At 38.4% G+C, this 15,356-nt stretch overlaps 2 protein-coding genes and 1 non-coding gene across 3 annotated transcripts; 1 reads left to right on the top strand and 2 right to left on the bottom strand.

Annotated features, from left to right (window-relative positions):
* Nucleotides 1-1,189: 1,189 nt before the first annotated feature.
* On the bottom strand, nucleotides 1,190-1,684 carry LOC126690171 (uncharacterized). The gene is made up of 2 exons (XM_050385300.1): nucleotides 1,592-1,684; nucleotides 1,190-1,510 (listed from the first exon to the last, which is right to left on the bottom strand). Exons 1-2 carry the CDS (start codon nucleotides 1,682-1,684, stop codon nucleotides 1,190-1,192), a joined length of 414 nt encoding a protein of 137 aa, XP_050241257.1.
* Nucleotides 1,685-10,483: 8,799 nt separating this feature from the next.
* Nucleotides 10,484-11,527, top strand: LOC126688701 (enoyl-CoA delta isomerase 2, peroxisomal-like). The gene has a single exon (XM_050383476.1). It carries the CDS (start codon nucleotides 10,618-10,620, stop codon nucleotides 11,341-11,343), a length of 726 nt encoding a protein of 241 aa, XP_050239433.1. The 5' UTR covers nucleotides 10,484-10,617; the 3' UTR covers nucleotides 11,344-11,527.
* A 2,919-nt stretch (nucleotides 11,528-14,446) lies between these two features.
* On the bottom strand, nucleotides 14,447-14,574 carry LOC126690634 (U11 spliceosomal RNA). Its single transcript, XR_007644681.1, has one exon. It is a non-coding gene; the product is annotated as a U11 spliceosomal RNA (small nuclear RNA).
* Nucleotides 14,575-15,356: the final 782 nt, after the last annotated feature.

The following is a 15,356-nucleotide window of genomic DNA, read 5'->3' as shown; positions in this document are numbered from 1 at the left end:
TGAGAATTCCAACAAACCTTCAAACTTGAGCTTATAACGAATAAGAATTAGCCTAACTTTATCAAGCCATGTTTCGGCTAAGAACACGATTGAGGGACCTTGAGCCTGAATAATGTCTTCAAGCTCTTGCTCTATTTGGGGGTTCCCAAGCCCCCGACAGTTTCAGCATAATAGATTCATTGCTTTTGGTGGGGCTGTTTAACAGCCTCCACCATTGATGAAAGTGTAGCTTGATCATAGAGGGAAATTGCTCTCTTTTTACTTGGTAACCCACTAACATCCTCATCACAAGTTCTCTTTGCCCTTGTCAAAGCCAAGGGGCTCATATGTTCATCAGTGCTTGCCCTAAGTACGTTCTTTCTTCTTTTTTTACACTCCACCATGGCTGTTTTATCAAGTCTACCCAGTATATTTTTAATATCTCCTAATATAGTTTAAGTGATTGGGACACTTACCAGGTTAGCAGCATTTACACGTGGCTGTCCACTCATCTCCTTGTCCGAAAAGCTCCCAAGGTGATGCCCATAACATAACTCCTTCACTGCCTCCCTATTCTGGTCAGAATCCAACTTTTTTGCATGCTCATTACTGATAGCTTCCCCCAAGATTCTAACCATATCAGTATCCGATTTTGACAATTCGTCTTTGTCAAACTTTTTCAAATCCCTGTTAATCTCCTCAATCCACTCTTCAAAGTCTTCCCTAGAATCCCGGCTTTCCCTCACTTTGCCCATCGTGGTCACAGTCTCGGTAACTAAACATGCCTCCCTGACATGGATTTCCTCTTGGATATCCTCACCTTCCTTGGATTGTGACTGCGTCACCACCGGAGATTGCTGAGGACCCAACACCGCCACCGAGATCAGAGTTGGCTCCTTTCTGGACATCTGTTGCCTCTTTTTTTTCCTTGCCTTGTAAAACCCTGGTACTTTGATCACCGAGCTTCTCCCTTTGACAAATGGAGGAGCATGAATCCAGGATCCATAAGCTTGCTCTTCCTTCTTCAACTAACCTTCACTATCTAACCATATTTCGCAGTCTTTGTCTCCATGGCTTAAGCATCCACACCAATAGCAAAGTTTGGGTAATCTTTCACACTTGAAAGAAACCCAAACTTGTTCCCCCTAAGAAGAAGAAAATTGTCTCCCCCTGCAAAGTGGTGTATTTATGTCTATAAGAACCTTGACCCTCATAATGCTCCCTCCATCCCTCCATCCATCTCATTAACATCATCCACTCTGCATACTGAGCCCACAACCTCACACAAATCTTCCACAACCTTACGATTCAAAAATCTCATTGGGATATCGTGGACCTGAACCCAAATTGGGATCTTACTGAATTCTAAAGCCTTGATAGGCACTTCTTTGTCGTACCATTGTAGCACCACAAGATGTTTGTCAAAGCTCCATGGTGCATTGCTAAGGATTTTTTCTGCTTCCTCCTTATTGTCGAACACAAACAATAATACATGGTCCCCTACTCTTCTCACCTCGAAGCCCTTCACTGACTGCTACAATGGACTAAAAGTTCTAATGACTGCCTCAACACTCAAAGCCCTCTTCATTAGGAATTTTGCAACCAGGATAACCTCATTTGATGAATTCTCTTCAGGGAGTTCTAAGTTTTCATCTTCTCTATCGTTCAATGATAGCTTTTGCCAATGCTCGGCCAAGTTGTCCATCTCTATATCACTCCAACCCTCATGTTTCCCTAATACCCTAGGTGAAAAGAGAGAAAATAGTCCCCAAAAACCTCCAAGTAACTATGGTTACCTGAGGTACAATGAAATCCTCACCCAAGGAACATCGGTTCTAATATCTAAGGAAAGCTTCTCTGTTGTTGTAGAGAGAGCTTGCTTAGCTACAGAGAAATTCAAATGATAGGTTGTGGCAAAATTAAATTGAAAATTTTATCTTCTTGCTATATATGATGAAAAGTTTCAAATTTATGTATTTCACATGTTTCACCATATTTTTATTGTATAGCACCTTGAGCTTGTTCTTGTAATGCATCAATAGCCTATATATATATATGACAAATTTTGGAATTTTGGAATTGACTTCCTCAGTTTAGTACATTTTCTAAGAACCCAAGGGGATTTTCGGGCTCTTTTTCTTCATTAAACTCGTTAGAAAATTGTAGTGAGAGTTTAAATACCTAAATTTTATGCCTAAAAGAAAGATTCATGACCTCATTAGATTTATATACGGACAAATTATAACTTACCCACCTATGGTTTGACTGAAATTCAAATTGCTTACTTGTGGTTTAAATTTTGACCCTTTATCCACCTAAGGTTTGACTAAAATTTAAATTGTCTACATGTGGTTTAAAATCTCATGATGCAAGAGTTCCATTGGATTTTTTTTTTTTTTTTTTATCTTATTTGATCTTGAATTTTTTTTTTAATGTTTTTTTGTGTTTTTGGAGGAGATAGACATCAAAGTAGCACAAAATTACATATTCAATCCTATTTTTAATAGAGATGGATTACAAAAATCTAACCGAACTAACCTCAGGTGAGTAAAGTATTAAATTTCAAATTACAGGCGGGTAAATTGTAATTTTCCACATATATATATATCTGTTGAACTTATCTTTACAATGTTTTATTTTTATAAGTACATTCTTAACATCATTGCTTTCATATAAGTTTGTATGAAACTCGTTAGGAAGTTGTATTGAGAGTTTAAATACTTAAATTTTACACCTAAAAGAAAAAAAGAACATTGAATATTTAGATTGTCTCTATAATATGTATATAGATCTTTTTTTCCTTTTTCTGCTCAATAAATACTTTATTGATCAACCCAACAAGGGGAAAAATACAAAAAGGAGAGGGCCTAGGTCCATCTTGATCCAACACTTGAGAAATCAAGATGGGGAGACTAGAGATCATGTAACTTGATTTATTTGATGAGTCATGTAACTTGTTTAAATAATATATGTGGATAGTTTTATAAATCACCATGTAATGGGTTTGAAAAAATTCTCTCAAATTACTTTGGAAGACTTCATCCAGAATGAAAGAAACGGTAAGGGCACGTTTGGTAGACTGTAATAAATACTGTAATATAATAATTATTCCTATTATTTAGCTATTCTTTAATTTGGTTATGTTTTTATTATAAGGAATAATCATTCCTTATAAATAACTATTCTTCAAAATGAGGAATAACTATTCATCTTTAAAATGGTTGTTTTATCTATTCCTTAATAAGAACAATAATTTCAAAACTTATATATTTCCAAATAAACAAACTTTCCATATACATTTAACAATTATAAAAATAAAAAATCATAAAAAATAACATATATCTCTTTTAAATTTTAAAAATAATAATTTTTAAGGAGATATAATTGTATGAGTAAGATATTTCCTAAAATAAATTTTTAAGTTTTATTCTAATATTATAACTCACAACCAAACTTATGAGTAAGTTTAATTATTACATTACAATATATTTTATTTATAGTAATAAAGATTACAATTCCTGTTGTAATCTTCATTCGGTGTACCAAACGCACTCTAAGTGTATTTGTTATTGTAAAATGATTCATGATCAAGTTTCATTTATTACAAAAGAATTTTAGAGAAGGGAAACTACCACATATCACATAACATAAGACCAAAATATCCATAAAAAATTCAAAGGTGATTTTGATTTTGAGTAATATTAGAAATACTACAAATTTCATTACTTAAACCTTATAAATTAATATATCACCAATCGCAAAAATTGAAAAAAAAAATGCTAAAATTATTACGAATTTTATTACAAAAATTTACAAACTGATATAATCATAAATGTGATTGGTGCAACTTCAAGAAAATAATATAATTTGGAAGACTTAGGTAATAAAATTTCTTCTAAAAAAAGTAATAAAATTTGTATTATTTTTAACATCACTTGAAACTATTTCAATTATTTAAGCATTCATTTATTTTGTTGTTTTAGTAACACCACATATTCCGGTTATATCAATTTGTAAATTTTGTATAGTAGTAATATTTGCAATAATTTTAGCATTTTCTTTCAAATTTGGACCAAGAAAAAATAATGTTTTAAATATTAGTGTATCATATAATTTGTTATTAAATATTCTTCTTTTATATGTTTATTTATTTCTAAGTAATATATTGCTTTTGTGGGGCCCAATAGTTTATGGGCCCGGCCCGCTCGCTTATGGGGAGTCTACAGGTCCACACTGAAGGAGGCCAGGGCCCAAGCTCAAAAATAGGAAGTCCAAAGTGGCCCGAAGATACAGCCGAGGACAGCTTAGTCCTCGGCAGGACCGAAGTCTCATGGATGAGAGTCACCTACAAGCTAACTTAGAAAATCAGAAAATATCTTGGAGGAAGTTGTCCTTAATACCCTTCACTGATATGACACTGCACCTAACAGAGTCGGATTTTTAGGCTTTATTGATCATCTCCAACAATTTCGGGATTAGATTGATGGGACAGATATCTGTCCCGGAAAGATCGACCCTACACGTGGACGAGGGACAACAAACGTAGGCTAGTATAAAAGGAAAGGTAAACTAATAAGGAGGGGGATCCCATCTCACTTCCTGAGAAAAAGCTTCAGGAGGGAGAATGCCCGGAGAATATATGCGTATCACCCCAAAAAACCCACCGTCGGGTAACCGGAGAAAACTTTAGCGCTCCTCGGACATGATCCGAGGAGCCAAATCCCTCAAGTTACGAAGGTGTAAGGCCTGAATATCCAGACTACAGTCTTTTCCTGTCTTGACTCATCTAAAGTCCGGCCTGTACTAACGCCCCGTGACCCAACTCTAGCCTTTCAAGCCCACTCTCTACAAATGTTATTGTAAGGGATTTTCTGTAGGCGAGCCCATCATCGTTGTTGGGCCGCTTGAGAATCGTGTCCCTACAATTGGCGCCGTCTGTGGGAAGGCTTGCGCGTTGGCGCGAGTGGCGCATAAGCCAGCTCTCTAGCAAGCAGAGATTCACGAGTCTTCCTCATCTCCGGCGACGTGCGGTTGTTGCTCCGCCATAAACTTCTGCTAGGGGCTTCGCCTTGCGCCACTAACGGCGCGGGCAGCTCCAGGGGCTTCCGGCCTCAGGCCAACTCTCCCCTCCTTGGCCCGTGGGCTAACCTTCGAAAAATAAATAACATAACTATAGAGAAAAGACTACTTAAAAAGAAATCTTGCAAGTTTTGGACAGAACCAAGGCCTTGCATGGTCCTCGGACCCAAGCCTATGGGGAAACCAAGTACAAACAAGAAATCTTACAAGTTTTGGACAGAACCAAGGCCTTGCATGGTCCTCGGACCCAAGCCTATGGGGAAACCAAGTACAAACAAGAAATCTTACAAGTTTTGGACAGAACCAAGGCCTTGCATGGTCCTCGGACCCAAGCCTATGGGGAAACCAAGTACAAACAAGAAATCTTGCAAGTTTTGGACAGAACCAAGGCCTTGCATGGTCCTCGGACCCAAGCCTATGGGAAAACCAAGTACAAACAAGAAATCTTACAAGTTTTGGACAGAACCAAGGCCTTGCATGGTCCTCGGACCCAAGCCTATGGGGAAACCAAGTACAAACAAGAAATCTTATAAGTTTTGAACAGAACCAAGGTCTTGCATGGTCCTCGGACCCAAGCCTGTGGGGAAACCAAATACACAAAAGCATCATTGGAGTTCCCTATATCCCAGTCGATTGCTCAGATGGATTGTTTAGAAATCATCAGCCTTGGACGATATTTACACGCTTATCACAGAATATCCAACTGATATCCCGGTTAGTTTCTTAAGTTTGATTTATTATGAATTATCGATATAATGCCTGGTAGTGTTGGTAAATTAGAGTTAGTTAAATTATGCTTCAAGCTATTTTGCTCTAAATATTCTTGAAGAAACGCACACATAGGGCACACCCATTCACGAAATAGTGTTGTCAAAGAAACAGTGTTGTCAAAGAAACAGTGTTCAAAACAAGTAAAGAAATTTCCATTCTTACTAAAACAAAGAAATAGTACAGCGTACAATGAAAAAGCAGGAATCAGTTTGTGTCGAAGCTCACTACATAACCAAGAAGAAAGGAAAATACAAGAGAATAAAATGAAGCTGAGGAGGTAGATCAGAGGAGAGGTTGGCTACAGCTCCAAGACCTTGTTCTTCCTCAATGCTTTCACATGCCCACAACTCAAACAGCAAAAGAGACCCAACTTGAGCCTGACACCGTTGAAGGAAAGGTGCAGGGAGTTGGAGGTTGAGGGCCTTTCTCTAAATATACGCCTGCCGCAAAGCAGAGGCGCTGATGGCGGAAAATCTTTCTTCTGACATACCAAAATTCTGGCATGAACAGAACCTGCTTCGGATTTTGACTGAAAGAGGGAGAGACCCCTTACCCCCAGGACGAAATGGAGTACTCTCCTGAACTTATGCTTCCTGTGCCTATACCGTACTATGCTGAGTCTCATGAAGGCACGGCGTATCAGCGGCGGAGAAAGTTCTTTCTTCCCAACCCTTGCCTTAAACATGTTATGCTAAGGGAGGAGAGCTCCGGATATGGAAGCTGTGATGTGGGAGAAAACTGAAGGATTTATGCGTATATAAAGCAACTTTTTCTCCCTCCCATTTATTTGAAAAGACAAGGTGATGGCAGTCAACTCACGCGGCGTCCCAAGGAACGCTACAGACAAAACAGTTCTGGCTTAACTTCCAACATCAACTGCAACCACAAGATTAAAGAGCCTTGTAAAGGCGCACCTCGGTCACTGTGACATCAGAGAGTACCGCGTGGCCAGAGGTTGCAGAAATATCTCTTAATTCATAGGCTGAGTGGATTTGCGGTCCAGGCCCGCTTTGCGTGAGGGCCCAGGTACTGTGGCCCACGCCGAGCAATGGCCGTGGCCGAGGGCAACCCCTGCTCGGCGCCTTGGGAAATGCCTTATGAAAGGGAGAATCTGAACTCAAAGAGTTTTGGGCAGAACCTAGGACTTGCATGGTCCTCAGACTCAAGCCTATGGGAAAACCAAGTACGAAAAAGATATCTTATAAGTCTTGGACAGAACCTAGGACTTGCATGGTCCTCGGACTCAAGCCTAGAGGGAAACCAGGAACATAAAAAAAGATATCTTATAAGTCTTGGACAGAACCTAGGACTTGCATGGCCCTCGGACTCAAGCCTATGGGAAAACCGAGCACCTAAAAGAAAAAAAAAAAAGTATAAGCCCTAAACAGAACCCTGGCTGTGCGAAGTCCTCGGACTCAGGCTTTTTGGGAAATCAACTACTCGGATGGAGAAGTTTCTCGGCTTAAATACTGGAAAAGGTTAAGGCCAGTGTGTTAAGAAGATGGCGAAACGAACTGATGATCGTTAGCCTAAAGAAATTGCTCATTGAAAGGGTGACATGTCCTCGGATAATTACTTCTTGCACCTTATCAAGCACTTAATCCCCATCGCGATTAATTTCAAGGTAAATCTCGTTCCTCACTGGTCGGATTGTATGTCGAATAATAATTTTGTTAAAGTTATTATGGCGTCTTTTTATTAGCACGTATTTTGGCCTTAGTTGTCATTGGTTCAAATGCTATACTACTGTGCCGAGTAGAACTTGCAAATTTATTGGAACATATAAACAGAACATGCGAAATAGAATAACAGTAACTTTTATTAATATAAAAAATTATTACAACGTACAAGGAAGGGCTTAAGCAAGCCTATACAAAATATAAACTGTTGAAGCAGTAATAACATCCGTAATACAGATAAGTAAACCGCCAGGTGTCCTTTAAACTCGTCTTCAAAGTCTCTCTAAAATCTCTGCCTCAGTACTGTTCATATCAGAAGAAGAACTTTGTATAGAAAGGGAGAAGGGGAAGGAAGAAGAATTGGAACACATGGAAGCACTTCAGCAAGCTCTTGTCGTTGAGGAGTGCAAAGGAAAAAGAAGATGGAAGACATGAGCAGGAAGGAGGAGAAGAAGAGGGAAGTAATGAAAAGAAAGTAAAAGGAGCAAAAGAGGGAAAATGGGAGCCATATTAGGTATGCTCATGAGAGAGCGGATGGAGATGACAAGGGAGGTTTTCGACTCAGTCACACCGGAAGTGGGGTGTGACGAGTCCCTGCTTCGGATTTTGGCTAAAAGAGGGGGGAGGCAAATCTTGAGTCTCCGCCATCCTTGCCCCGACCGAGCCATCTCAAGTTTTGTTAGGACATGGCGTTTCTGGGAAAGGAAGGGTTTATTCATGGCTGACTGCTATGGTGGATGTATTATTGGATAGGATATAACCAGAGGAAAGAAGTAAACTCGGGGAAGAGCCTGAAGGGTTCGAATATGGGAGAATCACTTTTTGTCATCCCTCTTTATATAAGGGAGTAAGACAAGGGCACGTAACACGTTCTGATCCCCAAGAAAATCTGCGAATAAATGTGCATCCGTTTCGTTCCCCCACGCTATCAGTAACCGTTAGATTTGGGAGGTCTCGTAAAAGGAAGATATTAAAGGCGTGCTACGGATAACCAAACGGTATAAGCGCATCACGCGTAAATCGAGGGAAACATCTTGTAGACCGGCGCATTCCTCGGGGAGGTGAAGAGTCGCCAACGTTGATCAAGGGCCGAATTAAATGAGCCGCAATAAAGGCTCGGTATTACCAAAACTCACCTTTCCAACCAAGACGTTGGACAGCAGGGTTTTGAGGGGCTATTGTGGGGCCCAATAGTTTATGGGCCCGGCCCGCTCGCTTATGGGGAGTCTACAGGTCCACACTGAAGGAGGCTAGGGCCCAAGCTCAAAAATAGGAAGTCCAAAGTGGCCCGAAGATACAGCCGAGGACAGCTTAGTCCTCGGCAAGCCCGAAGTCTCATGGATGAGAGTGACCTACAAGCTAACTTAGAAAATCAGAAAATATCTTGGAGGAAGTTGTCCTTAATACCCTTCACTGATATGACACTGCACCTAACAGAACCGGATTTTTAGGCTTTATTGATCATCTCCAACAATTTCGGGATTAGATTGATGGGACAGATATCTGTCCCGGAAAGATCGACCCTACACGTGGACGAGGGACAACAAACGTAGACTAGTATAAAATGAAAGGTAAACTAATAAGGAGGGGGATCCCATCTCACTTCCTGAGAAAAAGCTTCAGGAGGGAGAATGCCCGGAGAATATATGCGTATCACCCCGAAAAACCCACCGTCGGGTAACCGGAGAAAACTTTAGCGCTCCTCGGACATGATCCGAGGAGCCAAATCCCTCAAGTTACGAAGGTGTAAGGCCTGAATATCCAGACTACAGTCTTTTCCTGTCTTGACTCATCTAAAGTCCGGCCTGTACTAACGCCCCGTGACCCAACTCTAGCCTTTCAAGCCCACTCTCTACAAATGTTATTGTAAGGGATTTTCTGTAGGCGAGCCCATCATCGTTGTTGGGCCGCTTGAGAATCGTGTCCCTACAGCTTTTATTATTATTATTTTTTTTGTTAGAAATATCTTTCTTTTATTACTTCTATGAAATACAGGCCACAAAATTTTGAGGCATGGCAACTAAAAACACAGAGAAGAAGAGGATGCCAAAGCTACCCCACCTACAGTGGCACTCTAAAGTCCAATTGTGTGTTTTTATTTATTTATTACAATCTAAAGTACAATCGTTAACGGTTAGATTTGAGTGGATATAATATTTTCATAATTAATTATAGGAGACAAATTATTCAGAGTTATTATTAATAGATAAAAAAGTAATTTTAGTAGTAGGTTAAAATTAGAAATAATAACAACTTAACAGTTAACCTCTACAATATGGTGTAAAAATGTAAAACAAGTAGAGATGTATTTGTATAGAAAAGGTATTTGGTATCGATACCATGTCAGTAATATCAAAATTCAATAGATATAAGACATGTCAGTAAAAAATAACTGCCCCACTAACAAATGAAAGACATGTATTAGTGGGTAGTTATTTTTATACACATGTTTCTCGTTTATTGGGTTTTGATATGTGTGGTATCATTTGATACAATTTTTTTTTTTTGTCAGTATTACTATCTAATTAATAAAAGAGGAATATTACACTTTACCACCCTAAATTATACCATATGTTACACTTTGTACCCTAAACTTTTTGAATGAACGTTTTGCATCTTAAACTATGACTTTTGTTACACTTTACATCTCAATGTTAAATTTGGTGTTAACTTGGATGAAAATTCAAAATTTAGGATGTAAAATGTAATAAGGAATATAGTTTTTGATAGTAAAGTGTAATATTTTATTTGTTTTTAATGGATCGAGAAGATGAGTAATTAGATATTTTCACATAATATCATACTTTTCGATCTAAGTTAACACCAAACTTAATGTTAGGGGTAAAGTATAATAAAAATTATAATTTAGATTGCAAATCATGCATTCAACAAATTTAAGGCATAAGGTGTAAATCAGGAATAATTTAGGATGGTAAAAATGTATTTTCCCCGTACAACTCAGCTTCGTCTACTACTGGAGATAATAGTATGGTACCACTGTCAAGTGTGAAGGAAAAAGTCATCTTATTTCTAGCTATGAGATAGGAGATAGCTTTCACACAATAATAAGAGAGAGAGAGAGAGAGAGAAAGAGAGAGAAATTGTAAGCATGTGCACATTAGAGAAGCGCGGCAACCTCTTCTTCTTAACCCTAACCGGCGACGACGACCACCGTTTCAGCCTAACTCTCATCGAATCTCTCATCTTCGCTCTCTCCAAAGTCAAATCCCAAGCTGTCCATGGCTCCGCACTCATCACCACCGCCCACGGAAAATTCTTCTCTAACGGCTTCGACCTCGCATGGGCCCAATCCGCCGGCTCCTCCTCCGGCGCCATAGATCGACTCCACCACTTGGTCGCTTCCTTCAAACCCGTCGTCTCCGCTCTCCTCTCCCTCCCTATGCCCACAATCGCCGCCCTCCCCGGCCACGCCGCCGCCGCCGGATTCCTCCTCGCGCTCAGCCACGACTACGTCCTGATGAGGCGCGATCGGGGCGTGCTGTACATGAGCGAGGTCGATATCGGCCTCACTTTGCCAGATTACTTCACGGCTCTGATGAGGTCAAAGATCGGCTCCGCCTCGGCTCGGCGCGATATATTGCTGGCCGGGAGGAAGGTGAAGGGAGAAGAGGCGGTGAGGATGGGAATCGTGGACTCGGCGGCGCACGATAGCGAGGAGAGTGTGGTTGAAGGCGCGGTGCGCCTTGGGGAGCAATTGGTGAAGAGGAAGTGGAACGGTGAGGTGTATGCGGAGATCAGGAAGAGTTTGTATCCGGAGATATGTGGCGTGCTCGGATTGGTTCCTAAAACAGTCGTGGCCTCGTCTAAGCTTTGAGACAATAATTTCACATCTGATTATGTAATAGTAATAAAAAGCTGCTCTAAGCTTCTGTCATGTCATGTGTGTTGGAGGTAATTTTGTTACCTTGGCTGGCTGGGCTGTTAAAAAGTTATAGAGAATTGTTGGAATAATTTGATCAAATTGGGATTTGGAAATGAATGGAATACTTTGAGAAATATTTTATGTATAAAGTTTATACTACTTTTTAAAATAGAGTTACAAATGCAAGATTTTAGATTTCAATTTTCCAAGTTCTAGTACCGGAAAAAGGGTAGCTGATGTTTGCTTGCTCGAAGAGAGTGATCACCAACGTCCTGTTCAAGCAGAGGCTAATGCTATCTATTTTGTGGGCTTTACGTTTATCTTTAGACACGTCTAACTCTCATATAATCATAGAGAGTGATTCTAAGAGCTGCATTGAAGCCATCAAAGCTGGAGCAGATCAGTCACCTTCGAGGCTTACTGATTTTGTAGTCAGCTAGGCAAGCTGCTGAGTCTAGTGTTGGGATGTTTAATTGGGTGCATATGGAAGCTAATAATGTAGCTAATGTATTAGGCTATTAGCTAGGCTATTTCATAGTTTCTGGTTTCTGTTTCGTCAATAAAGTCTTTTTATTCGGCCAAAAAAAAAATTCCAAAAAATACTAGTAAAAATGACTTAAAAAGAATATAATATATATGAGTCATGCTAACGAGTGCCTTTAGAGTATTGGTTAACAATCTATTTTAGAAAAATTTTGACACAACTTTTATGGAAAATGAAAAAAACTGTTAAAACATTAAATAGATTATTAACCGATGTCCTAAGGGCATTACATTCTTGAGAGTTTCTAGAGTACTTTATAAGGTAAAGTTTTTTAAAATTTCACCCCTCATTTAAAATTAATGGTTTAAGATACTGTCATTTCATTTATTTACTAACTACTCTTAAAAAAAAAAAAATTTTAAAAAAAAATCACGGATTCAGCTTCTTAAACTTATTTGATTTATTTCAATTTCTTTTTGTATTTGAAAATTTCTCAATCAACCAAACAACTCACTAATGGATACAGTTAAGTCGGATTTTAGAAGAAAATCTTTGCAAACTTTAAAAATATGATACGTAGAATCTATTGATGTAGTAGTATGGATAAAAATACTGAATCTTGGTTAAATAGATACAATTATATATATTATAGAGATGACAAAATTTGACACGACCCGCAAATCCAACATGACCAACCCGTTTATAAACAGGTCATGGGTTGAGGCTTAAACGAGTTCGGATTATATTGAAGTCTATACGGTTAACCCGTTTAATAAACAGGTCGTGTTCATATTCAACATGCAAACTCATTTGACCCGTTTAGCTTATAAAGACACAAGCTTTTGTTATTATTGTTTGTGGTTGTAATTGTATTTAAGTTTAGATACATAGAAATTGATAACAAGTTATTTAGGTTATGTATGACCTATTAATCAAACAGGTTATTAAACAAGTTATTTGTATTGACATTTACCTGATTTGTTAATTAAAAGGGTTAGTCAGGTTGACTTATTTAATAAACAGATCGTGTTAGGTTTGAGGATTCTTGATACGTTTACTAAACAAGTCAGGTTTGGGTCAACCTATATAGCCGAATACTCATGACTCAACACGACATGAACCTGATCCATAAACACTATCCACAAAAACAAATTGCCACCCCTATTATATTGATTTTTCATAGGGCAAACTCTCAAGAGATTAAAAAAAAAAAAAAAAAAAATCTATAGGACAAGGCTTTTTTATATATAAAAAAAATCAAAAATCAAAAATCAAATACAAAAATCAAATCACATTAAGACCAAATATGCACAGCCATCTATAGGGCAAGGTTTTTGTATAAAAAACAAAAAATAAATCAAACCCAAAAATCAAATCACATCAAAGACCACTTTTGGAGACGGAAGCTTCGATGTCTGCATTGCATGCATGGTGTATCTTCTTCACCAAGGTCCTGTGGCTTACCCATACTACATCAATAATTCTATGGCGTTGCATTTTCAAAATTTAACAAGACTCTTCTAAAATCTGACCTAAGTGTGCTCACCTAATGAGTTGTTTGGTTGATTGGGACTTTCTCAAATCCAAATAGAAACTAAAATACATCAAACCTTATTTGATTTTTAGTGAGCGGTGTTGGTCTAACGTGAATGTTTAGGAAGCTGAATTCATATTAATTTTAAATGAAAAGTGAGGTTTTAAAGTAATCTACTTTGTAGAGTATCATAAAAACTCTAGAGGATTTGAATTCAATTAAAAATACTAGTGCCTATTTTTCTTTATTATGCCTTTTTTAGTAAGTTTTTCGATTTTTATGTGTGTGCACAGAGATTAGTGTAACCAGGGCCATGCATGTCCTTCCCCCCAAAAATAAAGAGGAATAAACCATCCCAAAATGCTGAAAGTGATAAAAGGGCCATGGACCATGGAAGAAGATTTGATTCTGATCAATTATATTGCAAATCATGGTGAAAACACCCTAGCCAAATCCGGTTATATCCCTTCGCCTATCAATATTTTTGTTAAAGAAGACTAGAAGAGCTTCTTTTATTTATTTAAAGCAGTAGTAACGGTATTTATTTATGTACTGTCGGAGGCCTGAGTAATGTTAGTTTGTTGTATAGCTTGTGAACACAAGCGAATTTGTTTTATGTTGTGTACTTGTGTAGAATACGAAATTCCAAACACAAAAGTAAGCGAGTGTATGAATCAAATTTTTATTCTTTTTTTGGTTGGAACTTGGAAGGTTGGGTATTACTTCCAGTTGTTCAGATTCAGACCATGAGAGGCCACAATACAATTTGCTTACATGAGAGCCAACCCTGTCAATTTCCACAAATTATGTCGGCCATATGTTTATCACACATACAGCACTCACCCATCGAGGGCTAACGTTATTTTGCCTACCGACTCTTTTCAGTCACAGCATCACGAATTAGTTTTATAGAAGGATATTTTCAATGTCTCACTCGTGTCTTTTCGATGTGTGATTTTGTCAGCAAGAAGCTTTCGGAGCCAGACAGATGAAAGACATTGCTTTGTTTCCAGAACATAACAATTGATGTAATGCTATGGAGGGTCGGCTAGAGGGAGCCAACCCTATTGGTTTCCACAAATTATGTCAGCCATATGTCTTGATTTCCATACAGCACTCACCAATCTAGGGCGAGCGTGGCATAATTAGCCAACCGACCCTTTTAAATCTCCCAGTTCGATTACGAACCATATTTATAGAAGGCTATTGTCGATATCCCGCTCTTCTCTTTTCGATGTGGGATGTTGTAGACTTACAACTTAGAAAAGAGACCGAGAGACTTCATTTAGCAGAAGCTACGAAATTCGTTGGCTTTAAAAAATAATAATAAAATTGTGGAGCCAGTTCTGCGTATTAGTTCCTAGATGTACTCATTTTTATAGAACAGAACTATTGAAGAATAATTCATTTTCTCCTTGTCCTTTTGACTTAAGGTTGAAGAATGTTAATCAAGTACATTCCCAGATTAATCTAAGTAGTGGACTTTGTTGGTCCACAGCTGGCACCTTCTTATTTCATCACAAATATGAAACTAGCTTTTAGTTACGGTAAGATCTCAAGGCTAGTAGATATTCCCAGTTTTGAGTTTCATTGTTGGCATTATTTGATCATATTCAAATTCAACTAAACCTATCAGACCCTTTTGCACCGTATATTGCCACTCTAGGACAGCAAGGTTTCCATTATAATCCCAACTGAACCTCATCTGCTAATTTGTCTAGTCGGTTTGCAAGCCAAGCCGCTGCATGTTCTACTGGTTCGTTCACACGCTCTGGTTACATAATATGGGTTGTATTCGTTCAAAAGAATAAGAGCCAACTAGCCAAGTTTTAAAGCATTAGATTTAGTCCCAAATTAAAATTAAAAAAAAAAAAAAAAAAAAAAAATCCTCAATATGATAATCGATTGTAATCCCTAAGATCCGGTGATCTAAATTTTGAGGAAAAA

Source organism: Quercus robur, chromosome 6 (assembly GCF_932294415.1).
Source record: "Quercus robur chromosome 6, dhQueRobu3.1, whole genome shotgun sequence".
In the NCBI taxonomy this organism is placed as follows: Eukaryota; Viridiplantae; Streptophyta; class Magnoliopsida; order Fagales; family Fagaceae; genus Quercus; species Quercus robur.
Note: the sequence above shows the minus strand (reverse complement) of the source record. Positions and strands in the feature narration are given on the sequence as shown.